The sequence below is a fragment of the Leucopleurus acutus genome (assembly GCF_964270905.1).
Source record: "Leucopleurus acutus genome assembly, chromosome: 8".
Classification (NCBI taxonomy): Eukaryota; Metazoa; Chordata; class Mammalia; order Artiodactyla; family Delphinidae; genus Leucopleurus; species Leucopleurus acutus.
In genome coordinates this window covers 85,262,123-85,287,895 of record NC_139151.1, presented here as the reverse complement: position 1 = coordinate 85,287,895, position 25,773 = coordinate 85,262,123, and the positions used below count along the sequence as shown (strand labels likewise).

Sequence of the window (25,773 nt, the reverse complement as noted above, 5' to 3'; positions counted from 1 at the left end):
GGAGTGGAATCTGACTTCATTTGGGACAATGTTGGTTTCATTCTCCATGGATGTTTTGGCTTGGTGTTCGGCCACCGTGGCCCTCCAGAAGTCTTGGGGGACCTGTGGTGAGGACCTCAGAGCTGGCAGAGCAGAGCCGACCTTGACCTTCCTAGAGCAGTCTCTGCTTGAAGAGCTGTCGCTTGATTGGGAAAAGCTTGGCATCTTCTCAGGTTCCTGACGGTGCCACTTGCCAGCTCCCAGCCCAGGCGGCACAGCAGGGTAGGGCGTGGAAGCGGCGTGCTTCCCAGCAAGGTCCCTGAGAACGATGGATTCGGGGGGAAGGTCACCCCATTCAACGCCCGTGCTCAGCAGTGATTCCCACTGAAGGTGGGGCAGACTCGGTGCAAGAATTGAGGGCTGAGGGTGGGAGACATTCTGGCTGCCCCTCCCTTGACCATCCCCTGCAGCTGTGTAGCTGGTCCCTGTGAGAATCCTCTCCTAGACTAAGGATGCTAACAGGCAGCGTGGACTCTAAGGCAACATGGGCCTCCCCAGACCCTCCCAGCCAGGCCCGCGCCCCAGAGTCCTGTGTCCTCGCAGCCAACAGTGGAAGTTAAGAAACCACAGCCCGGTTTCCCAGGGCTGAGCTCAGGCCGGGTCTCGAGGCCCTGCCCAGCCAGTGGGCACCTCCCAGATCTGCCTGCCTGAGTATTTGAACCCAGTCCTCGTGGGTGGGCGCAGAGAGGACATACCTGCTGGCCCCAGACTTGTCCTGACAGTTGGGGACAGAGGCACAAGGCCTTCTCACGCCTGGGCCTCCAGTTCCAGGCTTGTGCCCCATCTACCTACCTGACTCTCTCCCTAAGGCCCTGCCCACCTCAAGGAAGAACAGAGCCTGCTTTGAGCTGGCAATTGGAGGCGTTTCCTGTTTCGTGTTGTTAAGACACTGCTTATAGGACTGTAATCCCAATGAATCATATGCTTGCTGAGTGGGGCAGAGGTTTTCGTCTTTCCCCAGGCTGTAGGGCCCTCTTAAAACCAAGGCCTTAAGAAGTTTATTCTCTTTCACTTTTTTAACAGGCAAAAATGGCTTTTGCAGGCCCAGCTGGTCCTATTGAAGGACCTTGTGAGCCCATTGGCTTGATATTCTCAGGCTCATCTGTATGATTAATTTAAAGAGAGAGGAAGAGAAACTGAGTCATGACACATGGGGCTGGGCCCCCTGTTGCTGCTAAAGGGCTCTGTGACCTTGGGTGAGATGCTCGGCCTCCCCGGGTCTCTATTTCCTCCTCTTCACCCCCCTTCCTGTTAAAGACCCATTTTCTTTGGTGTATTTTACACCTCCCCCCACGTGACATTAGTTGCTATTTTATGCACACAAAGACAAATGCTCCCAGTCGGTGACCCTTTTAAGTGGCTTTGTTTGTCACGGTAGCAGCCTGACCGGATGCGGATGCACTGGCGTGCGTGCATGCGTGCGTGCGTGTGTGTGTGTGTGTGTGTGTGTGTGTGTGTGTGTGTTTCTGAGGTTGGTTAGGCCGCCAACGGCATTTAGGGGCGGCAGGTCCCTCACAGTCATCCCGTGTGCACCCAGTCACCACCTTGCATGTTTCTGACCCCATGGTCCCTGGGTCTGTGTTGTCGTCCCTTCCCCTCTTCAAGGTTCTTGACAGCCGAGGCCGAGTGTCTGCATGGCCAGAAACGGTCTCCAGAGCACACTCCACTTAGCGGTTGTGTTTGTTGCTCTGTTTTATGAGTGGGTGGTGGGCAGCTCGCTGGCAGGCTTTTGCAAGCTTTACGTGTTTGTACTTGCTGGAGGGTTGGGGTGTGTGGAGAGGGAATTGGCTGGACTTGAAGAAGGCTGGAGCTGAGGCATTTAATAGGACCAGATTCCTATAGCCTTTTCTGCTATTATGTATTTTCTCTATCAACAGACACTAAAATGGTAGTAATAGTTAACCTTTACCAAGAACTTACCATGTGCCAGATGCTGTGCTAAGCCCTTTATGTACATAACTTCTGACCATCTTGTGAGGTGGTCCTGTTATTTATACCCATTTTGCTGATGGGGCAGCTGAGGCTAAGGGAGATAAAATAACTTGCACAGGATCACAGTTTAATTCATTGGGAGTGCAATGGATTGCAGCCTAGGGCCGTCTCCCACCAGAGCCTATGCGCTTGACCTCGGTATAGTAGGTACAGCTGTTGTCATGTGGAGGCTGTGAAATAACAGCAAAAGGGTTTCTCATGATGGAAAATGTCTAGAAACCACTGACTTAACGCCATCTTTAAAAGAAAAACAGGCCCAAAGAAGGTAATGATCTGCCCAAGGTTACAGAGCCAGTTCGGCTGCTTCCTAAAACCAGGGCTGTCTCCCAGTGAGGATTCAGTGTGGGATCCTCAGGTCCTTAGGCTGGGAGCATGCATATAAAACACACGCCATTCTAGAACTGGCTGGACTGGGACAGAATCCCAGCCCCACGCCTGAGAGCAGCCTTGCCTCAGGGATCGACTACATTTGTCTAAGGCAGTGGTTCTCAATGAGACTTCTCAGGAGTCCACAGGGTCAAAATTATATTCACAATAATAAGGCGTTATTTGCCTTTTCACTCATTTTCTCACAAGTTTCCAGGGAGTTTTCCAGAAGCTGTGTGACACGTGAGCATAGTACACTCTGATGGCTGACGGGATATGAGTTTGTGTATTCAGATGTTTGAAGTCTCTGTTTTAATTTCTGATACAATAATTAGCGCTAGAACAATACACATAAATAAAAGCTCTTTGGGGGCCTCAGTAATTTGTAAGAGTACAAAGGGCATCCTGAGGCCAAAGTGCTTGAGAACCGCTGTTCCGTGGTGCCAGACCCAGCAAAGGGGAAAGTCAGTGGCTTGCAGCCACACTCAGCCTAGGGAAAGGGCAAGAAGAGGGAAACAGGCTTTTTTCTCTGCGAGGGAACCAAGCAGAGAGACCCTGGGGATGACGCATACTCAGTCATTCCCAGCTTTGCTCCTCTAGAGCCTTTTCACTTCACAGTCAGGATGCAGCCATGGCCGGTACAGATGGGAGTTTTTATAGGGATTTTCCAGAATGTCCCGTAATGCAGGCCAGTTTCTCAGCATACCCAGTGGGCTAGATGAAATTACCAGAAAGGAAATAGTAGCCTGGAACCCACAGGCCAAGGGAAGGATGTTACTGAGAAAGTCCATGAATTGCTTATCATTTTACCTTCCCATGGGCCGCAGGTCAGGGAGGAAGGCCTGAAGGGGTCATTTGGGGGGCTGCAATGGCCTTGTTTGTGGACAGGTGGGCACCAGCCACCACCCCAGAGGCAGAGTGACAGTGTTAACCCTGAAGGATTTTTGTATGTTGAAGAATATTAATCAGTGTGCAATTCAGGAAACAGAAAACACCTTAGGTGTTTTAAACAGGAAGGGATTTAATGCAGGGAATTCGGTGCCAAAAGAATCATTGGAAGGACTCAAGGAGCAGGTTCAAGGCTGAACCTCCAGGAATGACTCCAAGGACAATACAGAACTTGCTATCAGGGTGGCTACTCCCTCGGAGATAACCCTGGGAACTGCAATTCAGGATTGAAGCTGGAGCCAAGAAGCTTCTGCCATTGCCTTCAATTGCAGTACTGCTGCCTCTGGAGCACTCAGGAAGCTGGGAAATGGACCCCGGAATGCTCTGTAGGGGGAAAAAAATCCCTCCTGTTTTATGAGTTGGCTTGCTAGCAGAAACAAGCAAAGGGGACACAAAGGCCGCCTCCGCCTCACATCCATTTATCAGATCTCGTGCAGCTTCGTCTTAGTGGTGAAGCCTAATTTGCAAAGAAGTCTGGGAAATGTAGTTTTCAGTTTTCCACATCTTCAGCTAAGATGGTAGAATGGAGGCTGAATGAACCCATCCCCAGTATCTGCCCACCTGTTACCAACACTGCGTCTTTTCATGTGCCGAGTTATAAGAGGCACAAGGCGGGAGAATGAATCATGACACTATCTGATTAGACTTCATGGTTTCCTGAGTTCCCTCTTGGATTTCCCGTAGTGCAGCTGGGAGATGCTGCTTAGAGCGTTCGCGGCCACACGCGGCTCTTTGTCTTGGCCGTTGGCCACAATAGAGAAGCATGGCTGGCAAATCCACGAACTGTCTTTTTGTTCACCCTTCCGTCTCCAATATTGGTGGTTTAGATAAAACCTTCCCCTTGGGTCAGAAGGACTGACATGTAGAAGTATGTCTCTGAGCTTGCCTTGTAGCATTGGAGTGTAAGAATTATAAAATTCCAAAATAACATTTGGGGGGAATTCAAATGGGCATTCACAATTAAAGAAGATCTTGGAAACGGGAGTAATTCACAAAGGGATTGTTGTTCCTTCCTGGATTCTACAAGCTACCCCCGCATAGGGTCCTGGCTTCCCACTCTAACGGGTCCACGTTGTGACTCTGAAAAGTATATGCCATTCTTTTCTGGGCAGAAACAGGACTCGGTCCAGGACTGATAACTTGGATGCATTATGCCACGTTCCTGATGCTTAGCCATCCTTGCAGTCCTTCGGTTTATTGAGGATCTGTTGTGTCTAGGACCTGTGCTGGATACATTTTAGAGAACCAGAGATGAGGAAGGCATCGTTCTTGTCCTGAAGAGGAATAATCTAGTCAGGAAGATGAGACGCATTCATTCTGGAATAGAATTGTAAGGGATCTTGGAGAAGGAAGAGATTATTTTCTTTGGAAAAGGGATGTGGGGAGGCTTCTAGAAAGAAGTGGCATTGGAACTAAGCCTTGAAGGATAAATAGGATCTGGATGGGCAGAGGTGAGAGCTGGTTCGTTCTTGTGGTGGTGGGAACGGGCAGGGTGGGCTTGAGAACCACGAATGCCTGATGGTCAGGTGTGTCCTGATGAAAGGTGTGAGCCAGGCTTGGAAAGTAAGTTGAGTGAGGTTCTGGGCATCCTTGAAGGCCAAGGCTACAAGGCTTTCCCAGCCTGTAGCCGCCTTGTCACCATAGCGATTGGTACACTCAGTGCACCAGTGAAATGACTCTAACCTAGAAATATTTTCAGAATTGACAGAACCAGGACATCAAAATAATTTCCAAATGAACCACGTTCAAGAATCCCATCCGATTCTCTTTATAAATAAATAAAGAAAGAAGTGAAAGCATCCTTTGCCCTCAAGAAGAGAAGCTTTGCAAACTTTGAAGTGACCTAAGCTTTTGAGATCTGAGATCAGCCATGTGAGGGCATCTTGAGGTGACTCCCCGCAGTTGATTTACTCAGGAGCTGAGGGGAGAGGGTGGAGGTCGTCTTCCTGGACAGAGTACCTCTTTGCGTGTCTAGGGGAAAGATGGCAACAGCACAAGGCCTAACGCACAAGGATCCCAGGGTATCAGATGAAGTGGGGTGTGGAGGGGGCATGGGGGGCGGTAGGCATGAAGCCAAGACGGGCAGTCGGGGCCCCTCCACAGCATGGGGTCTGCTGGGCTGTGGAGTGGTCTTCCGAGGTCTTCACCGTGGGGGATGGGCCGGAATGGGCGGAGGACCAGAGTCAAGCTTGGTGGGGTAGGGACGGCAGGGCCTAGGGCGGGGAGGGACCGGCCCTGAGCGGCAGGACCATGGTATTGCTCAGCACCAGGGGGCACTAGTCGCTGTCCTGTGAATGGTGCCCCCTGCTGGCACCCAGAACGCCTGTGACCGGTACCCCCTGAGTTTGTAGCTCAGAGGCCTTGCTGGACCAACCGCCTCTCCCTGTCTCCTCCTAGCTGCCCCACACCGTGGCCATGGGTTCTGGGTGTGACATAGGTCCTGGGACAGGTCCTCCCTGGAGGACCTTGGGCGCCAGCCTGGGGCCACCCTGCCTGCCACAAGAAGCGACATAGGCCCACCTCAGCCCGGGGCTCAGTTGAGGAGGGAGTGGCTGTCAACCACACACAGGTAGTGTGCCATGTGTCGTCTCACGTGGCCTCACGATGATCCTGAGAAGTGGGGACTGCCCCATCTCACAAGTGAAGAAGAAAACAGCCTCGGGGTGTGGTCTGTGGTGATGAAGGGCACAGCTGGGTTTGGAGCCTGGGTCTGTTCGACTCTTTCCTCTGCACCCCAGCACCCAGAAGGCAGGCATCCTCTCCCCTCTGCAGAGAGGGAGACCCCGTCTGAATTCTGTGGAGGGGACAGGAGTCCCCAGTTCCATATGCTGGCAAGCCCCTTCCTTGATGGGCCACCTAAGGCCCTCAGGCTCTGCTCGTGGCCCACGACAGGGGTTCCTTCCGAGTCCTGACTGAGTTCCTGTAGAATGGGGCAGATCGCGCTCTCCGTGAGAAGAGTCAGGCCCCCTCCACCTCCCACAGCCGGAAGGCTGCAGGGGACCCAGGCTCCGCGGCTGTCCTGAGAGTGGGTGCCGAAGGGGGTCCCCTTCTGTGCTTCAGGGAGCAGACCGCCCAGGCCTGACCCCTCTCTCTGCTGCCTCCCAGGCCCTTCATGCTGCTGCCGCCGCTGATGGAGTGGATGCGCGTGGCCATCACCTACGCGGAGCACCGCCGCAGCCTCACCGTGGACAGCGGCGACATCCGGCAGGCGGCGCGGCTGCTGCTGCCCGGCCTGGACTGTGAGCCCCGGCAGCTCAAGTACGGAACCAGGGAGGCAGGGGGTGCGGGGGAGCGTCTCCATGCCCAGCCCCCGGTCAGCCCTCTGCTCCCTCCTCCCCCTGGGTCGGGAGCGGGCAGCAGGCAGGGGCTGCAGGCAGTTCGCTCGAGCTGCGCTAAGGTGCTCTCTGCACAAGCCCACCTGTTGGAACTGATGTGTTCTGGACCTTGGCTGCTCTCGGGTGCATCCTCTGCAGCCGCGGGTCGGGCCCGCAGGGCAGACTCCCATTTGGATTTGTGTGGGAGAGCTTTCGCAGTCTGACTCTTCGGGCCATTTGGGGGTATGCAGCAGAAGTGGGCCTCCTTCCTGCAGTTACCACCATTTTCTGGAGCACTTCCTAGGTAAAGGCCGGCTCTGAGCCCTTCCTTTTTACGTGCACTTTCTCAGTCCTCGTGACAACCTCAGAGAAGAAGGGGCTTTAATGCTCATGTTTCAGATGGAGAAACTGATGGTCAGGAGGAACAGTAACTTGCCCAGAGATAATCAGCTAGCAACGTGACCATGCCCGAATTTGAACCCAGGCCCGTATGGCCCCAAGCCTGGGCTCTTAGTTACCTTCCCAATGTGCCTCTCTTGTATTGGACTGGCCTCCTGAAGTTCTTTCAGAGAAGCGTTCCCGTGGCCATGCTTGACCTGGAAGAGCCTTGCTTTTTTTTTTTTTTTTTGTCTTCTGTCTCCATTGCAAATGCCAGGACCTCGTTCTGCGGTATGTACTTTTTACTCTTTGGCATAATCACGACTCCAGGCTGAAGCCACCTGTTGGAAGCTTGTGGGCCCTCTGCAGACGCAGGTTTTATCTGTGACTCTCCTTGGTAGGATGGCTTGGCTGCAATGGGAGTCTGGCCCACTCTCTGCTGTCTCTTTGTTGCTTCGGGGCCTCACCAGGAAGCGCTGAGGGGAGAGGATGGAGAGGCAAGAACTGGAGCTTGGCCTCAATGACTGAGAGAGTGAGAGTGCGCCCTTCTCTGTGCAGAAACTATACAGCCAAGAGCTGTGGCCCAAGGCCCAAAAGCTGGAGCTTCTTCCTCCTCAGAGCAGTCCCCTGAGAGATTATGTTAGATGGGAACCTTGTCTCTGACAACTGACAGCTCCCAAGAGCTCAGAGCATGTCTTTAACATGTTTGTAGAACAGCCGACTTATGTGCTCTTCCTGTCACCGAGCGTGACAAGGCCAGTCACTGCCGATTAGATAGTAATTCCCAGTCCTCCCCCGCCAACCTCATCCTCACACCACACATCAGCCCAGAACAGTTGTGTCACATCTCATAGGGAGGCCATGTCCTAGCAGGAAGAGCCATGCTCACACACCCCCGGTCTCTTCTGCGCAGACCCGAATGCTGTTTCAGTTCCTTCCGGAGGCTGGATGCCCCAGCGGCTACTGAAAAATTCAACCAGGACCTGGGTTTCCGCATGCTCAACTGTGGGAGGACGGACCTCATCAGCCAGGCGATCGAGGCCCTGGGTCCCGACGGGGTGAACACCATGGATGACCAGGTGCGTTCTGAGCACTCCGCCAGCCAGGCTCAGGACCAGAGTCCACAGGGGTTCGTGACCACTGGAGCCGGTGGCACAGTCCCTTCTGTCCCAAACCTGAGACCCGCCCACTCAGCTCTGTGCTCTAAGAGGTGGGCTGCTTCCTGAATTCGTGCCCTGCCATCCAGGTACAATGTCAACTCAGAGACTTCCCTAACACCCCTTGGAAATCCTTTGTAACAGGGATTCTGCTTCCCCTCACTGGAAGACTGGAGGTTGCCCCATAGGGTGCAGGGCTGGGAAAGAGTCCAGAGGAGTCAGCTTGATAGCGAGCTCTAGATCATAATCACTGAGACTTGTATTTGGAGCGTCCTGTGTGCCTGCCACGTTCCAGGCCTGTAGAAATCCTTGCCTTCATGAGTTAACATTAGAGGAGACAGATACTGAGAAACACACACACACACACACAAACACACGAGTATGTTAGTGAAAAGTGCTAAGGCGTTAAATGAAGCCAGAAAAGGGGAGAGGAAGTGTTGGAGGCAATTAACAATTTTAGGTAGAATTTAACTTGACTTCTTTGGCTTGCTTTGTTTTTCATTTTTGCTGTGAATAGCTAACGTTTATATAGCACTCACTGTGTTCCAGGCATTGTTCTAAGCACTTTGCACAGAGGAACTCATTTAATCTTGACCACAGCCCTACGATGTAGGTATCATCCCCATTTTATAGATAAGGAAACTGAGGTACAGAGGTCACACAACTAGTAAGGAGCAGAGCTGGGATTAGAAGAACCCAAGTGGTCCAACCCCAGGCTCTTCACCACTGTGGAAGATGCAGTTTGTGTATTCGATGTAGTTTTGTGAGCTCTGCAATATATAGGTAATGGATTTCCTATATGGGTTTAGAAACCCACACAGAAGCATGAGGGAAGTTAAATGACAGCTGAAGGGTCACATAGCCCTCTCGGATGAGATGACAGCATGGTGGAGAGCATGATGAGGTGCCTGGCGAACCCAAGCCAGAGTGGACTTTGACAGGTCAGGCTTGAGCAGCCAGGGAAGGCTTTCTCCTGGGGGATCTGGGCCAAGCTGGAGTGAGGGGTGGTCGGATGCAATGGAGAGGAGTGGGGAAGGCATTCCAGGGAAAGGAGATGCTGGGGGCAGGAGCGTCGGGGCGGGACAGTCGGGCGCGTGCTAGGACAGGTATGCTGCAGCCGAGCTCAGGGAGGCGACAGGCTGGGTCCTGGGATCTCCCCGAGGTGCCTCTGTCAATGCAGGCTATGGGGCTTTCATCCTGGGGGGTCATCATCTTCCTCCAGCAGTGCAGTGGGGAAGCCCATGGACACTAGCCTCAGACGGACCTGGAGTTTAGCCCTCCTGTCATAGCTGTGGCAGCTTGGACAAGCACCCCTCTGAGCCTGTCCCCTCACCTCTAAGATGTGGGAATAAAGTACCCGCCCCATAGGGTTATCGTGAGGCTTTCACATCAGGCACATAGTAGATGCTCAATAAAGGTTCGTCCAGTGTTTTGTTGTTGATACGGTGATGGTCATCCCTGAAATCTGTTAATCAGCCTCTTTTGATTTGGCCTCTAGGTGCCTGCAGTGGGGAGGGGCCAACACAAAAAAAGCAGTTTCTCCTTAGAAGGCTTGTAGCCTGGTTTACACTCCGAATCACGTTCAGATGTGTGGAGAAAAAAGAAGTCAAGCATGTGCCAAGGGAAATAAAACAAAGCCAGATTCTCACTCGGTGGCAGCGGGCTTTTCTCTAAATGTTCGGTCCTGTTTGTTCCCTCAGCCTCAGTGTCTGCAGAACGATCTGTGGGTAAAAAGGCCTCTCACCCGTGATTAATCTCGGGCCATTTCTTTATCTCTGGGCACTAGGCAAGGATTTATGAGGTAAGGAGATCTTGTCTACACACAGATAACCTAATAAGTAACATCGTGGGGCTCCAGACAAACGCTTGCCAGCATCCAGCTGTGGAATAACACTTTCCACCGTTGCCTTTGCTATTACTGGCCACCGAGGAGATTCCCCGCCAGGGAGGCAGCTCCGTTAATCGCCCACCTAAACTCAGGGAGGGATTGGGCCTCAGCTTTCAGAAACGCTCAGAACTGCTCACAGCACGAGATGTTAAAGTCAACCTCTCCACCCTCCGTGAGATGCCTCAGGGGAGAGCTTCGCAGCTGAGGCAGACCTGGGTTCCAGCTGAGTTCATCCTCTTACTTACCGTGTGACTGTTGGGCAAGTTAATCCCCTTCTCTGCTTCTCTTCTGTGAAGTGGGGACAATAACAGAACTTCCCTAATAAGGATGGTATGGTCATTAAATGAGACGATGCATGTAAGTCACTTCACACGGTGATTCACCAGCACAGGGCCTGGGGTGGGTTTGGATGTGGCAGTGTAACATAGTAGCAGTGGTAGTGTTGTGTTATTTTAATTAGTTAGCTTATCCTTAGTTAGCTGTACTAAGCACTTTATACATAGTAACTCATACTCTTTACAACAACCTAATGAGGTAGATACTGTTGTTATTCCCATTTTAAAGATAAAGAAACTGAGGCACAGAGGAGTACAAGTAAGTTGTACAAAGTTTACAGCAGAAGTAGCCTTTGCACCGGAGTCTGGCCATGGGGCCTGTGCCCTTTGCCCTTCTGGCGACCTGTAGTGCTCATGGAAATGTCCCCTCCTCATCCTTCAGGTGTCATACGTCCAGTGGGCCTAGGAGGGGCAGGTTGTCTTGTTCAGCACAAGACACAGGATTGTTCAGGATGAGCAGCTGGTCAAGCAGGAAGACCTGGATCTGGTTTCTGGGGCAGACACCTATGGAACACGTGTCCTCATGTTCTGTTTGCAGACAGTTTAGCATCTGCCTTTGGTTCATGTAGGGTATGACGCCGCTGATGTATGCCTGTGCTGCTGGGGATGAAGCGATGGTCCAGATGTTAATTGATGCTGGAGCAAACTTGGACATCCAGGTGAGAAAGCCCCCAAGGTCTGCACCGGGCTCCTAACCCAGCAAGAGAACACCCCAAGGTCTTCGTCATCCATGCTGGCTGTGATGCTATGGACAACTAGACGTGTCTCAGAGGACTGAAGATGCAAGATGCACAGAGATCACAGTTAGCAAAGAGGGTTTTTCCTCAAGATTTGAACTTTCTGTCAGAGAGGAAGTGAGCTCAGAGGGGAGTCGAGCAGAGAGAATGGCCGTAATTCTGTTACTGTAGCACCTTTCCCATTTTATCAACCTAATCCCCAGCCATCCCCACCATCCCCAGATACTTCTGGCTCTACCTCCCTCTGAGGCATAAAGTGTTCCCCCTCTGCCGTCTCTCTGCCCAGGGCAGACATCACTAATTGAACATCCTTTTGAGCCTTTTCCACAGGGTACTCCAGGCAGACATTGCCAATCGAATGTAGAAAGCTCTTGAGTTGACTCCTAGTCACCATCCCTGCAGGGCTCCCCTTAGCTCAGGTGGCTGTGTCACCTGCCCAGGAATGTCACTGACCTAGGAAACACTGATCATTTGTGGTATTTTTCCAGGTTCCAAGCAACTCTCCCAGGCACCCCTCCATCCACCCTGACAGCCGGCACTGGACCTCACTGACATTTGCTGTCCTACATGGACACATCTCTGTGGTCCAGGTGAGCTCCTGCCAGGTATGCAGCATGCCCTCATCTTGCTGGGTGGGTTGAGCCCCAGGCGTATCCCCAGCCTTACCTGTGTGAGCAGCAGCCTGGAGTCAGACACCAGAGGCGCTAGTTAACGCTAGCTCACTTGGTCAGCAAAGACCCACCTGGTCTGCCTCCAGGAGCAGGCTTCAGTGTGAGGATACATGTGAGAATTTTAGGGAGCAAGACACAGGCCCAAGCAGTACCAGGCCTGCCTGGCGTCTCTGCATCTGTGGGTGAGTCCTGGGGCGTGCTGGAATCTGGAATCTGTGCAGGTGTGCTCCGTTTCTCTCCTCCAGTAATCTTTCCAACCCTTAGCTGTTTTTACTGCCTCATGAGTTCTGCCGGCTCTATACAGCATGCTGTCCTTCCGGTTCTGCCCCTCTCTGGTAGCAGGCGTAGTCTCTCAGCTCCCCAGTTCCTGAAGGAGGACTCAGATTGGCACAGCTCGCCTGTCAAGCCAAGCCACACTGTGCCCACCTTGGTCCCAGTAGCTGTGGCTGGCGTGAGGAGGGGGTTCAGGCCTAGAAGTGGAAGCCGTGGATGGGGCATGGTGACACTGCCACTCGGCTCCCAGACTCCTTCACTCCTCAGGCCACAGGCCCACAGGATTCCAGACTCCTTCCTGGGAGTTCGTATTCCACCCTTGCTGTCTGCTAGATTGTGGGGCCTTTGAGAGCAGGGGTCATGTCCGGCCTATTCATCGCTGTGCACCCAGGCCTGGCCTATAGGAGGGATGCAGTAAATGGTGGTCAGTGGGCTGACTGCCACATTCTGCCTGCTTTTTGGTGCGCGTCCTCCTAAGGCCCTGAGTAGAGTTCCACGCTAGCCCAGACTGGCCTGCAGGGCTGTGCCCCGGACTCACCTGGACTGGTGCCCATTTTCACCCTGACGGGCAGGCCTCTTCCTCTTCCACCTTGGCACACTGGCTCAGGCAGCGATGCCCTTTCTGCCTGACGGGAGCCTCCTACCGACAGCCGCCCCCATGCTCCACGCTGTGGGGAGGCTGAGAGGTCAGCCTGGGCCCCTCGGACCTGGTCTCCAGGTGGCGGGGCCGCGGTGTTGCCTTAGCCGGCCAAGCACGGGCTCTGAGGGGACTTTGGTCTCCGGAAACCTGGGAGGGTTGGAAGGCGGCTCCCTCCAGAGCAGCCGGTCAGGAACGGTGAGATGGAGCTGAAGTCACCTCTCAGTGAAGCAGACCCACCCCTGCCCCAAGGCAAAGCCGGCCGGCTCAGCTGGGACTGCTTGGTATCTGTTAGCCCTGCCCCATCTGTCCCCTGCAAGACTGGCCCTTGCTAGAATGGGGAGAGGCCACCTGGTGTCCCAGACAGTGAGGTTCTGCCCCAGCCCCACACTTCCCAGCCTTGGGTAGCTCACCGAACCTCTCTGATGAGAACCCTAAAAGCCACTAGTTGTTGAGCCCCTATGGAGAGGTGAGCACCGTTTCACTTCATCCCCAGCAAGGCTGCAAGGCGGGCCTCTTTTGCATTTTCCAGATGAGGAAGACTGAGGTTTGGGGAGTTGAGGTACCTGCCCCAGGTCACCCACTGGTCTGTGGCTAGCACTGGCACTCAGCTCTAACACCTCTGCCGTTCCCACTACCTCTGCTGCCTCCAGAGCCCCAGTTTCCCCCGGTTGATTGGGGGGTTGTGCCTTCTTTTCTGCTCATCTGTGTGAGTTCTTACAAAGATCACTGCAGCCAGTTTGTAGGAAACTGTTTGAAAGGGAGAAATAGCTCAGAGGTCCCTATAGCTTAGGGGCTTAGTCCAAGGCCACAGGAGTGGAGGTGAAGATTCTAGACTCTTAGAGCCCTGAAGGTAACCAGGAGTTCTAAAATTCTGGTTGCCTGGACGCCGGGGTGAGCCGGTCACGTGCCACAGGAGGGAACTACAGGCCCCTCCCCAAAGCCTCCCTGCACGTGACCAGACACTCCCTACCACGTGCCACAGGAGGGAACCACAGGCCCCTCCCCAAAGCCTCCCTGCACGTGCCCAGACACTCCCTACCACCTGAAGTGTCCTCCCCAAAGCCTCCCTGTACGTGCCCCAGACACTCCCTACCACGTGCCACAGGAGGGAACTACAGGCCCCTCCCCAAAGCCTCCCTGCACGTGCGCAGACACTCCCTACCACCTGAAGTGTCCTCCCCAAAGCCTCCCTGCACGTGCCCAGACACTCCCTACCACGTGCCACAGGAGGGAACCACAGGCCCCTCCCCAAAGCCTCCCTGCACGTGCGCAGACACTCCCTACCACGTGCCACAGGAGGGAACTACAGGCCCCTCCCCAAAGCCTCCCTGCACGTGCGCAGACACTCCCTACCACCTGAAGTGTCCTCCCTGTGCCCTGGCAGTTGCTGCTGGATGCCGGTGCCCACGTGGAGGGCTCGGCAGTGACCGGTGGTGAGGACAGCTATGCAGAGACACCCCTGCAGCTGGCTTCTGCGGCCGGTAGGTACACCGCTGCCCTGCCCAGTGAGGGTCCCCTACTGCCCCACGGGTCCACCTGCTTCTCCCCACAGTGTCACCCAGCCTGGCTGAGCTGCACACGCAGATCACTGTGGCGAGCCTTGAAGCCCCTCCTTCTGGGTCCCAGGGGCTCCCCTTCACCCCATCGTCAGTGTTTCTGCCACACTCACTGCCCAGGCAGGCCCAGCAGAGGGGCAGTGACGGGCGGTGGAAGCATCCTCGGTCCACCTTGTCTTCCAGGGAACTACGAACTGGTCAGCTTGCTGCTCAGCCGGGGCGCCGACCCCCTCCTCAGCATGCTCGAGACCAACGGCATGGCCTCCTCCCTCCACGAGGATATGAACTGCTTCAGCCACTCAGCCGCCCATGGCCACAGGTACCCGCCCGGGGTTCCTGCCCCGTGTGCTGGGGGGCGTGAAGCAGGCTCTCAGCAGAAGAACTAGGCCTGGAGGGCCTTCCAGAGGTGGGGGCTGGGGATGGCTGCACGCACACCAGCCGGAAAGATGGGGCTTCAGGCAGCACGGGGGCCCCAGATGTTGGAGGCCCGGAGACGCTGGGCTGCTTAGAGGTCCTACAGCCAGTTCCCGGCAGATGTGGGACTGGAGCAGGCCCTCCCATTCCCCCATGAGGCTCTCCACCCTGCAGCCACCCAGGGCCCCATCCCTTCCCATGCCTGGGGTGCTTCTCCGGTGCCTGCAGTGGCCTGGGGCGCTAGAGGCTTCCACACAGCAGGCAGCTCCACCACGAAGATGCCACTGGTGGCTCTGCAGGAGATCGCGTCTCGTCCGGGAGCGGATGGTGGACCTTGCTTTGTGGGGGCCGGGGCTGCGAGAGGGCAGGGCTGAGAGCAGAGCCGTTAGGCAGCTGAGGGGGCAGAGGGAGACAGGGAAGAGGTGAGTAGAAGGTAGAGAGGGCAGGCGGGACGCCTGCTTCCCGTCCTCAAGCCCAGACTGTGCCCTTGCTGTGGCCCACTCCCTAGCGTGCTCTCCCCCACCCCACGCCCCCGCCTTCTGCGCCCGGCCCCGCTCTCACCCATCTCCACCAGCCCTGCCCTCAGGCACCACCTCGCAGGGCACGGCCTCCAGGCCTCTCTACCCCGCCCAGTGCCTGCGTTTCCCACCCCCCACCGCTGTGGCCTCTTCACCCCGCGTGGAGTTGCCCCCCTGCTCATCGGCTTCCCACTCTCTCTCTGGAACACGGGCTCCCTTGGGTGGGCGCAGTGGGCGCTCACCGTCATGTGCCGGCTCACGCCAGACCGGGTGCTCTGTTAAATTGCTGAACTGGCAGAGCTACAGCGGGATGACCCAGGTCCCTCGAGGGGGTCCCTGCCAGGCCTCCATCACACAGTAGGGGAAGGGGTGGGGGAGGGGTGGCCAGGGCCGCTGGGAGGAGGCTCAGCCCCAGGCGGCCTGTGGGCCTGGCCCTGCTGCAGCCTGCCCAGAGCCCCAGCCTACAGGCTGTGACAGAACGAGCCTGGGGCTTGAAGCTCTGGGTCTGAGTCTTCATCCTGCTCAGAGTGACCGTGAGCAAGACGTGGTCATCGCCCACGAATGGCGAGGTTCATGGGATTGCTCAGGTTAAATGCAGCGGTACACGGGAATATGCTCCGTCGAGCATCCCGTGTTCCACACGTCTGTATATGTTAATGAATTCAGTATAAAATGCGGCTCCACTGCATTCTTACTAATGGAGGGAAAGTGAGTACAAGCATGTCCTATGTTTCGGACACGTTTACATGTGTCAAGTTGGCTGCTATTAGGAGGACTGCTAGGTATCAGGCTCTGCATTTGAGGTCATCACATTGGCCTCACGTTAACCGGCACAGCATGATGCTGACGCCCTGTCCTACAGATGACAAAGCCGTCAGGGCTCAGAGAGGTAGAACAACCTATCCGAGATCACACAGGATGGCAGAACCTGTTTGGTCTCAAAGCCCACGACTTCTCGTCACTACATGGATGGCAGAAGGGAGAGGTCTCCTGCACCTTCCCCTTACTCCCCAGGTGGCCAGGGATGGGGGTCGCTGGGAGCCCTGGCCCAGCCTGCCTGGGAGGGGAAGACCGTGAGCCCTTTGTACCCGCAGATGCCCCGTAGCTGCCCATCTGGACCACGGGCTGCCAGAAGGCAGCTCAGCAGGCGCCGTCCGTGGCGGGAGCCTCAGGCATCACCCTCCGTCCCTTTACCCACAGGAACGTCCTGAGGAAGCTCCTGACGCAGCCGCAGCAGGCCAAAGCAGACGTGCTATCCCTGGAGGAGATCCTGGCTGAGGGCGTGGAGGAAAGCGATGCGTCGAGCCAGGGCAGTGGCAGCGAGGGGACCGTGAGGCTGAGCCGGACGCGCACCAAGGCCCTCCAGGAGGCCATGTACTACAGCGCAGAGCACGGCTACGTGGACATCACCATGGAGCTGCGGGCACTAGGTGAGACCTTGCAGCGTACCGGTACACACGCACATGCACACACACACACACACTCACACACAGGCTCTGCTGCTCCTCAGGCCAGGAGAGGGCCAGGTAGCTGAGCGTAGGGCGGGGCTCAATTCCCCCAGGCCTGGTGACTGACAGCCAGGACAGGGGCTGCCCTGAGCCTCAGATAGTCCTCCGTGGGGATGTGTCTCAGAGCCTCACCCCAGCCCTGTGCCCTCAGGTCCCCCAACCTCCCTGGTCAAGTCCTGGGATGTGTAGCTCTGGGAGCATCTGTAGTGCTAGGGGTCTACATTTCTGGTCAACTAGATGCTCTCCAGTCCCTCAGCCAACCTCCCCACCTCCTTGGGTCTGCAAGCCTGCCGGCCTCTCCTTCCCTCCCGGGAGGCTGGTCACACAGACAGACCTGGGTGAGAGCCTAGCCCTGCCACGTTCGCCGGTGCTGATGGCTCTCCTCTGTGAATGTGGTGTCGTCACGTGCAGCCCAGAGCCCAGTGCCAGCTCACCATCAGCACTCAGTGCACTATGACTCTCCTGGGGGCCATGACACACGAACGCCCGGCGCTGGGCCAAGGCAGCGGGAGGCCACGTGGCCCTGCTGTGGCAAGCCAGCCTCAGTGTTCTTCTCTGTGAAATGGGCTCCTACATACAGTCGGTCAACCAGGGCTGCTAACGTTACACACGTCGTTGTGGGGGGTAGGGAATGCCATCGGTCCTTTTTTAACCCATGGTGAGGTGGGGGAGTAAGAAGCAATCCCTCTAATTATCAGAAACATCACTAGTTACTGTCGTGATCTTTACAAAGTAGTTGTAAGTTGCTCTGCGGCCCCGCCGACACACTCCAGGGAGCTGGTAAACAGTAATTACGTGGCACTGGATGTGCATAAACAGACCAGTGAGCTGGGCGATAGGACGGGGTTGATTTCAGGCTTCTAGACAGGCAGGGAGCCCCTGCGTCCCCAAGCACCCTGCATATCCTCCGGGTATCCGAGTCTCCCGGGCTACCCCTCGTAATTATAATGGGTCCTCCTCCAGTAAGTCAGTCCAGGGCCCAACAAGGAGTCGGGCCAGTGTGGGTGCTGGGATTGCGCTTGAAGGTCCCCAGGCTGAGCTGTGGATTTTCAGAGCTCGGGCTCCCTGCACTTGGTCCAGAGGCATTCCTCCACCTCATCTGACACGAACCCGGGCGCCCTCTGATCTCTCAGGGAGGCCCGTCAGGGTGAACGGAAGTTTTGCTTACTGGCTACACCGAGGGGGCTGGGGGCTGCCCCCTGCCCTGCAGACACTGGGCGCATCGCAAGAGAGCCTGCCAGGAAGGGGTTCATCGGGAGGTGGGCTCGGTGGCCCCCGCAGGGAGCGCTCTGCCCAGGGGTGACTGCTGCCCTTCCCCTGCCCGGGCCCAGGTGTCCCCTGGAAGCTGCACGTCTGGATCGAGTCTCTGAGGACGTCCTTCTCCCAGTCTCGGTACTCGGTGGTGCAGAGCCTCCTGCGGGATTTCGGCTCCATCAAGGAGGAGGAATACAACGAGGAGCTGGTAACCGAGGGCTTGCAGCTCATGTTCGACATCCTCAAGACCAGCAAGGTGAGTGTCTCCGGGCAGGTCCCTGCCCCAAGCTCAGAGAACCCAGGCTCCAGAGCCCGCGGCCCCAGCAGACCATGGGACGGACACAGAGACGGACGCATAGGCAGACAGACACAGGGACAACCCCTCCCACGGACAGATGGACACAGGCACCTTCACGCACGCGGGTGGTTGCCCACCCCACACGCAAACGCGCACCGCCTGGCTGCAGAGGCCGTGGATCTGTCTGGGCTGGAGCCCGGCCAGAAGAGCGATTTGGGGAATCAGTGTTGAAGGGACAGGCCTCCCTCACCAGGCCACCTCCAGGAGGAGCAAAAGGCAGCGGCTGCTCTGATCCTGGCCTGGACTTCTGAAGTTGGCCCGATGTAGCAGGAGCTATAAACAGACGGCCACAGGATGGGGGATTGAGCTCATGGCCCCTCCCTGCCTCTCCCCCCACAGAACGACTCTGTCATCCAGCAGCTGGCTGCCATCTTCATGCACTGCTACGGCAGCAGCCCTATTCCCAGCATCCCTGAGCTCCGCAAGACCCTGCCGGCCAGGCTAGGTGAGGCCTTCCCCACCGGCCACCCGCGCTTGCCAGGCCTCCCTCCCCTGCCCTGCCCTGCCCTGCCCTGCCCTGCCCTCCCCTGCCCTGCCCTGCCCTCCCCTCCCCTGCCCTGCCCTCCCCTGCCCTGCCCTGCCCTCCCCTCCCCTCCCCTGCCCTCCCCTCCCCTGCCCTCCCCTCCCCTGTCCCCTCCCCCCTCCCCTTCTCCTCTCCCCTCCCCCCTCTCCCTCTCCCTCTCCTCTTTGTCCTCCTTCCCCTTTCCAAGTGCCGTGGCCTGGCCTCAGTTTCTCTGCTCTCCACATTCCCCACCCCATCTGCCCCCGGCACACATGTAAGAAACCCCTGGGGGCAGGCTCCTCAGTCACCCCCTCTCCTTCCCTACTGGCAGATCCTCACTTTTTGAACAACAAGGAGATGTCGGATGTGACCTTCCTTGTGGAAGGAAAGCTGTTTTATGCACATAAAGTCCTGCTGGTGACAGCTTCTAACAGGTAGGCAACCTGGATAATGAAGTTTCAGCTGCCGGGAGGCTGGGCAGGTTCATGTGGACACAAGGTGATGGACAGGATGGAGAAGAGCCTCTGCCCCCCACAGGGAGGTCACGGAGCGCGGAGGCCCCATCCGCCCCACGGCGGGCATGGGACAGGTTGACAGAGGGACAGTCGAGATGGGACCCAGAGTTCTCCAGGAGGAGCTCTGAGGCTGTATTCTTTCTGGCCAACTTGCTGCCTTTGATTATTAGAAAACATAAATGTTCTGGCATGAAAGTCAGTTTTCCAGCCACAGGCGTCACAGTCACTCATCTAGGGGGCAGCAGGGACAGAAGGGGCCCAGCCCAGCCGTCTGGACGATGTAAAACGTCACTCCCCGAGAATTATTTTGAGAGCACAGCAGTAATTTCTAAAATGCTCCTGTGCCCTGGTGGCCAGTCAGGTGGTGGACGGTGCCGTTGCCACACGGCCATGGAGTGAAAGTCACGTTCAAGCCCCGTCCTGTCTCATCTCCTTGGCTCCAGGTTCAAGACACTGATGACCAATAAATCAGAGCAAGATGGCGACAGCAGCAAAACCATTGAGATCGGTGACATGAAGTACCACATTTTTCAGGTGTGTGGACCTCAGTGCTGCACGCTTCTCAAGGGATGCCCCCTCCCCCCAGGAGCCCCTCCCTGGCTTGTCCGTCTGGGCGGGAGCAGCCGTGAGTCGGTCATAATCTTCGCCTCCGTCCCCAGTGCCTTTTGTGTTTTGCTGAATCTCAGTGGTCAGGTGGGAGCATCTAGGTTTTTCCCAGGCAAAGGTAGCCGTTCCATTGTGACTTTGTAGCTTCAGAGCCTGTCTCGTGGGCCCTGAGCTCTAACCACCGGGTGAGGGGTCTGGGCAGACTGACGGACGTGTAAGGACAGGCGCACAGCACACGTGCAGCATGTGAGTCCTTGCTCCCCGGAGTGAGCTCCCAGAGTACAGACGTTGCCCGCGTGCTTGTTGGGAATGCAGAACCTCAGGCCCCACCCCAGACACCCCACATTTTAACAAGACCCCGGTGCGTGGAGGGTGACGTGTGCGTGCGCTGGTGTAGGTCAGTCACTCCTCCCGAGCATCAGGCCCCAGCCCTGCCGGCCAAGCAGAAAAGGCTGTGGTGAGCCCATCCTGGGTGTGGAAGGTCAAGGTCAGGGCTTTCGATCTCTAACTTCCGAGAACCTCGGATGCTGCGTAATGGAAACTCCACAGGCTGGCCACCAGCAGGCGGGATCTGCAGGAGGAGGCTGGCTGGGGTCTACGCTGAGCCCCGGTGGGGAGCTCCTTTCTCCAGTGATCTCCAGGCTGCAGGCATGACCCTCAGGGGCTGAGACTGAGGCCAAGAGGCAGCTGGTGGGTGGGTCCAGGACCTGGCCTTGCACAGGACAGGCTTGTGACTTAACGGGAGAGATCACAGCCTCACAAAAGCATTAGGAGCCACTATCCACAAGGGTTTGGTCCCCCTCATGTTCCCTGTAGTCATTCATTTAGCATTTAGTCTCTTACGGGTACCGTGGAGACAGCAGTAAACGGGACAGGGACCCTGCCCTCCACGAGACAGGGTTATGAATTAATGGTATAGGTGTGGTGGGGAAGGCACTGGGAGAGCCGGACGGGGCATCTAACCCAAAGCTGCGGAGGAGGAAGTTTCTTGGAGGACGAGGGCAGCCAGCCAGGTATCGGGAGCTCCAGGTAGAGGAAGAAGTGCACGCAGGGTTTGAAAGCCAGAGACCACGACCTGTTGAGGAAATGCCCTCTGGCCTAGTCCCGGCAGCGATTCAGAAGAACATCCAGAATGAGGCTGAAGCTGCCCCCAAGAGCCACAGCATGAAGGGCCTGAGCTTTAACCCAAGGACAGATGGAAGCTACTAGGAGGCCACCATCATCACAGACACTTAGCCAGGCGTGGTTCCAAGTGCTTTGCCCCTGTTCGTCAGTTAAGCTTCACAGCACAGTCCTAGGAGGTACAGGTGTGTTATCCCCTCTTGGTAGATGAGGGGTCACAGGCACAGAGAAGTTTGGTAACTTGTCTAAGGTCACAGAGCTGAGAAGTGACAGAGCCAGGATTCAATCTTAGGATGTGTGGAATGGTCCAGTTTGCATTACCTCACTCACTCTGGAGGTTGAGGAAGGGACCGGAGGGGGCGTGACTGCAGCCCGGGGACCAGATAGGAGGCTGTTGAGAAATCCAGCTAAGTGATGATGGTGACCAGGTAGTGGCAGCAGGATGGAGGGAAGTGGGCGAGGGGAGAGTGGATGGAACTCGGCGACTCATCGGGGTGGGAGACCCAGGGTCTGGCATGGGGTGTCTCCCCTCCCCCCTTTTCCCGTCCCTTGAGCCAAACTCACTGGGGAGAGGAGCAGCTCTAGAAACTTACTTGGCTAAGAAGCCCAAAGTCCAGGTGAGTTGGAGCATGAGGTGGGGTCAGGCTGTGACGCAGGAGGTGGGTCTGAGAAGGGCAGAAGGGGTTGGGCGGGAGTCGCGGGGGAGGGGGGCAAGGGCACACGTGTGGCTCGGGTGACCGCTGCCATCAAGGCTGCATTCACTCAGCAGGGGAGGATGCCTGTTCCGGGACAGGCTGGGCAGCCCTTGATGACTTCTCGGGGCTGTCACGAGGGTAGACGGAGACAACAGGTCTAACGTCGGGGCACACGTGAGCCTGGGCATATTAGCCTCTGGCCTCGCCCCATGGGTCCTCTGGGGACAGAGCTCTGCCATCACTGGGGGGAGCCCGAAGCCATCAATCCAGGGCCGGTGCTCCCTAAAAAAGCCTAAAAGTTTCAGAGCAGCCCCCAAACATCTCATTGGCTCTCACAGCACGAAGAGAAATGGCAGTCATTATTTGTTTTCTAGAACAGGAAACAGAGGCCCAAGGAGATCTAAGCAGTGCTATCATCCAATAGAAAGATAATGCAGGCCACACAGGTAATTTAAAATCGCTTAGTAGCCACAGAAACAAAAAGGAACAGATGAAATGAATTTTAATATTATTTAACTTAATATAGCCAAAATAGTATCATTTCAACATATAAAAAAATTAATGAAATGTTTTACATTCTTTTTATCATACTAAGTGTTCAAAATCCAGTTCTGACACAACACGTGTTAACTCATAGCAGCCACGTTTCAAATGCTCAAAAGCCACACATGGCCAGTGGCTACTGCATTAGCACCGGTCTAGACACTTGCCAAGGTCACTGCCGACTAAACCCAGGCCTTTGGGGGAGAGCCCTGCCATTGAGACGTGGCTCTTGACCCCAGGCCTGTCCCTGCAGCATCAGTGGCCTCCCTGTGGTCACATTCCTGGTGGCCCACTCTGGGCAGGAGGAAGCCTGGCAGCCCCTGCAGCCGGTCCTGACAGCTGCTCACAGGGCGGCCAGTCCAGCCCCACAGGCTGCCCGCCAGCAGCCCAGCTCCCTCAGCCAGCCTCCAAAAGGGCAGTTCTGCTCTGACTCCTGTGGACTCGTGTGCATTCAGGTGACCTCAGGGAGATGCCTGGGCCTGGCCAAAACCAGCTACCAAATGCAGCAGGAGGCTGCCTTCCAGGCCAGGAAGGGGAGCTGCAGGCTGTCACCTGTCTCCGAGCCTCTATCCCTGGGCCCCTTCTCACCTAGGGGCTGCCCTGAGGCCATCCCTTAGCAAAGAATCCCTGCAGATGTGACCTACCCCACTCCCAGCCCTGGGCGTTCAGGGCTGTCCTGCTGGTGCTGTGGTCAGCACCCACTCAGCTGCATGGGGATGGCAGAGGAAGCCAGGTGTGGGCCCGGTACCACCTGGAGCCGTGGGACACATGGACACATACGTGTAACTGTAGGATCGCCACGTGAGCTCCAGCAGGGGCTGGGGAAGGCCTTCGGGGGCCCCCGCTCCTTTGAGGCGGAGAGACTGATGTCTCCTGGACAGGCCTTGGGCCTGGATGAGGCTGGTGGGCCCTCCCCACTCCCCACCTCCCCCAGGTTGGGCTCCTTCCCTCTGGTGCCGCTTCCAGCCTGGGGGCCAGTCCTAACAGAGCCTGACTGTGCTGGCTGGAGCCATGTTTACTTACACACTTGCCAGCTCCTTGCTGGGGCCGTTTCTTCAGCCAACCAGGGAGAATCATTTTTCTTTTTCCAACTGGGAAACTCCCCAGTGTCCAGCATGATGGCAGAGCTTGTACCTCAGACCTCAGCGGAACTAAATGTAGCCTCCCTCCCCACAGGCCACCTCATGTGGCGTCCCAGGGCCCTCTGCTCCCAAGAATCCTGAAGGTCCTGGGCTGGTCAGCAAGGTGACCTCTGGACCAGATCCCTGTCCCAGCTCTGCAACTTACTTTCCAGGAGGGAGTCGGGATCTGGCTGTCACCTCCACGTGGAGGCCTAGCGCCGACAGGGAGATCAGGAGTTGGGATCCTGAGGGTGGCCCGTCAGACAGTCACCCCCTCAGAGCCCCACCTCCCCCTCTCCCAGCCCCAGACTTAGAATTTCGGTAAAAGGAGAAACGAGCGGCATGGTGCCTGGTGGTGAGCTGGAAGGGTTCTGGGGAGGGGGGTCAGCCCCCCTCCCTGGCCTCAGTTTCCCCAGCTGTGAGTAGTATCTGCCCTCCTGGGCTCACAGGTCTGTCGTGAGGATTGAAGTGAAACCACTCTGTGGAAGGAAGCTTGCCACACGCATTCCAGGGAAAACACAAAAATGTCTGACGAGAGTCGGGGGAGGTGCAGATGTCAGCACACAGAGGTCAGGGGGCACCAGGAGGCTGGCAGCGGCTGGAGTGGCACTCCAGGGGTGCCGGGTGAGGACTTCGGTGCTGTGGGTCCATCTGGCGCTCACACCGGGCCTCTCCTCCCTACAGATGATGATGCAGTATCTGTACTACGGGGGAACAGAATCCATGGACATCCCCACCGGCGACATCCTGGAGGTGAGGACCTGGCCGGTCTGCCCGGCCCCAGGGGGAGGAGCAGGGAGGCCATGAGCCTGGCCCCCAGTCCCGCCATGCCTGTGTCCCCGGCCTGCGACATCTTCCAGGTCTCAACCCCACTCTCAGAAACACAGCACTTGGAGAGATGAGGCGGGAAGGAAGTGGCCTCTGTAAGGACCTCCTGGTTCCCTGCTGGTCCTTGCTCTTCTGGCCACGGGAAGCACCATCCCAAGAGAGTGGGAAATTGTGCACCCACGGAGCCCGGCCTCCCGGGCCACACCTCGGGGTTAGAGAGGGCCACCCCTGAGGACGGAAGGCCCAGGAGGATCAGAAGGCAGCGAGGCCTTCCCCTCACCAGGTCACTGCTCAGAGAACGGACCCGCTGCTGGCCGTGCACCTGGCTAGAAGTAGATGAGCAGGCAGCTTGTAGTTGAAGGTCTCCTGACGTCAGAAATCCCAAGCAGCGTCTGTCACCCATCCGGTGCCACCCGAGGTGTCCCAGCCAGTACGTAGAGAGCCTAGAGTAGAAATAAATCTAGGCCGCCAGACTTGCCTGGCAGCGGAGGAGGGCCCTGGAGGTCGGGAGGAAGCGGAGCACACAGCACAAAGCAGCCGTCTGTTCCGTGATGCCTGGGCCGCAGACCTGGCCATGCATACCCACGGCCTCCTTTGCCTCCTGCCAGCTGCTGTCAGCTGCCAGCTTGTTCCAGCTGGACGCCCTGCAGCGGCACTGCGAGATCCTGTGCTCCCAGACCCTGAGCGTGGAGAGCGCCGTGAACACCTACAAGTATGCCAAGGTGAGGAGCCCTGATGCCCGCCAGCTGCCTCCCAGCACACACTCTGCTCCACTGTTGCCTGGCTAGAAAATGCAGGTGGCCAGGCAGCTTTGAAGGGCACTGTAAGTCCCTCTGTGGCCTGGCGTCACTGCTGCCCAGTGGGGCAGCATCGCAGCCTGGGAGCTGAGCTGTGAGCCGGGTGGATCTCAGTTCCCATCCCAGCCGTGCTGCGCCAGGCTGTGAGACCTGGGCCAAGGAGCTGAGCCTCTCTGAGTCAAATCAGCTCCCCAGGCACTACTTGATTTTCTTCCCGGCACGGCCCTCCTTATTCTTCCTCCTCTCAGCAAACGCCATGGTCATCTGCCACATCTAGAAACGCTCCTGAAACACATCAGCAGTCCCTCCCCTTCCCTCCATCTCCATTGTCCCCTCTCGTGGACAACTGCTGCCCTGGCCTCCAAACTTCCTGGCTTTCACCCTGCAATCCACAAGACTCTTGGAAAAGTGTAAAGACCGTGTCACTCCCCTACGTAAACCCTCCAAAGGTTTTCCACTGCAAACTAAATAATCCAGCCCTTATCTGTCGCCCATTACGTGGGCCCCAGGACCCTGTCCACATCTCCCCTTCTGATGCCGCCCCTCTGCCTTCACCCAGCCACGCGGCCCACGTCTCTCAACTCATTCCCACCGCAGAACTCCGGCGATCACTGTCCCCTCCCCTCCGGTAAAGCTCTTCCCAAGCCCTGTTGACTTCCCCAGGCCTCCCCCAAGTCACACACCTCTCTGCCCCTTCA

General features: G+C 56.7%; 1 protein-coding gene across 2 annotated transcripts in view; it reads left to right on the top strand.

Moving 5' to 3' along the window:
* The window catches only part of ABTB2 (ankyrin repeat and BTB domain containing 2), a 182,373-nt gene that overhangs the window by 154,389 nt on the left and 2,211 nt on the right, over positions 1 to 25,773 (top strand). Inside the window, exons 4-16 of one of the 2 annotated variants that reach the window (XM_082843790.1) lie at positions 6,451 to 6,603; positions 7,951 to 8,116; positions 10,987 to 11,076; positions 11,643 to 11,744; positions 14,123 to 14,219; positions 14,478 to 14,613; positions 16,427 to 16,656; positions 18,066 to 18,244; positions 18,686 to 18,791; positions 19,180 to 19,282; positions 19,807 to 19,897; positions 24,135 to 24,203; positions 24,887 to 25,000. In XM_082843790.1, coding sequence (XP_082699916.1) covers positions 6,451 to 6,603; positions 7,951 to 8,116; positions 10,987 to 11,076; positions 11,643 to 11,744; positions 14,123 to 14,219; positions 14,478 to 14,613; positions 16,427 to 16,656; positions 18,066 to 18,244; positions 18,686 to 18,791; positions 19,180 to 19,282; positions 19,807 to 19,897; positions 24,135 to 24,203; positions 24,887 to 25,000 — 1,636 coding nt within the window. Of the gene's footprint in view, positions 1 to 6,450; positions 6,604 to 7,950; positions 8,117 to 10,986; positions 11,077 to 11,642; positions 11,760 to 14,122; positions 14,220 to 14,477; positions 14,614 to 16,426; positions 16,657 to 18,065; positions 18,245 to 18,685; positions 18,792 to 19,179; positions 19,283 to 19,806; positions 19,898 to 24,134; positions 24,204 to 24,886; positions 25,001 to 25,773 lie in introns of both variants that reach the window. The other variant, XM_082843789.1, reaches the window with a different exon arrangement.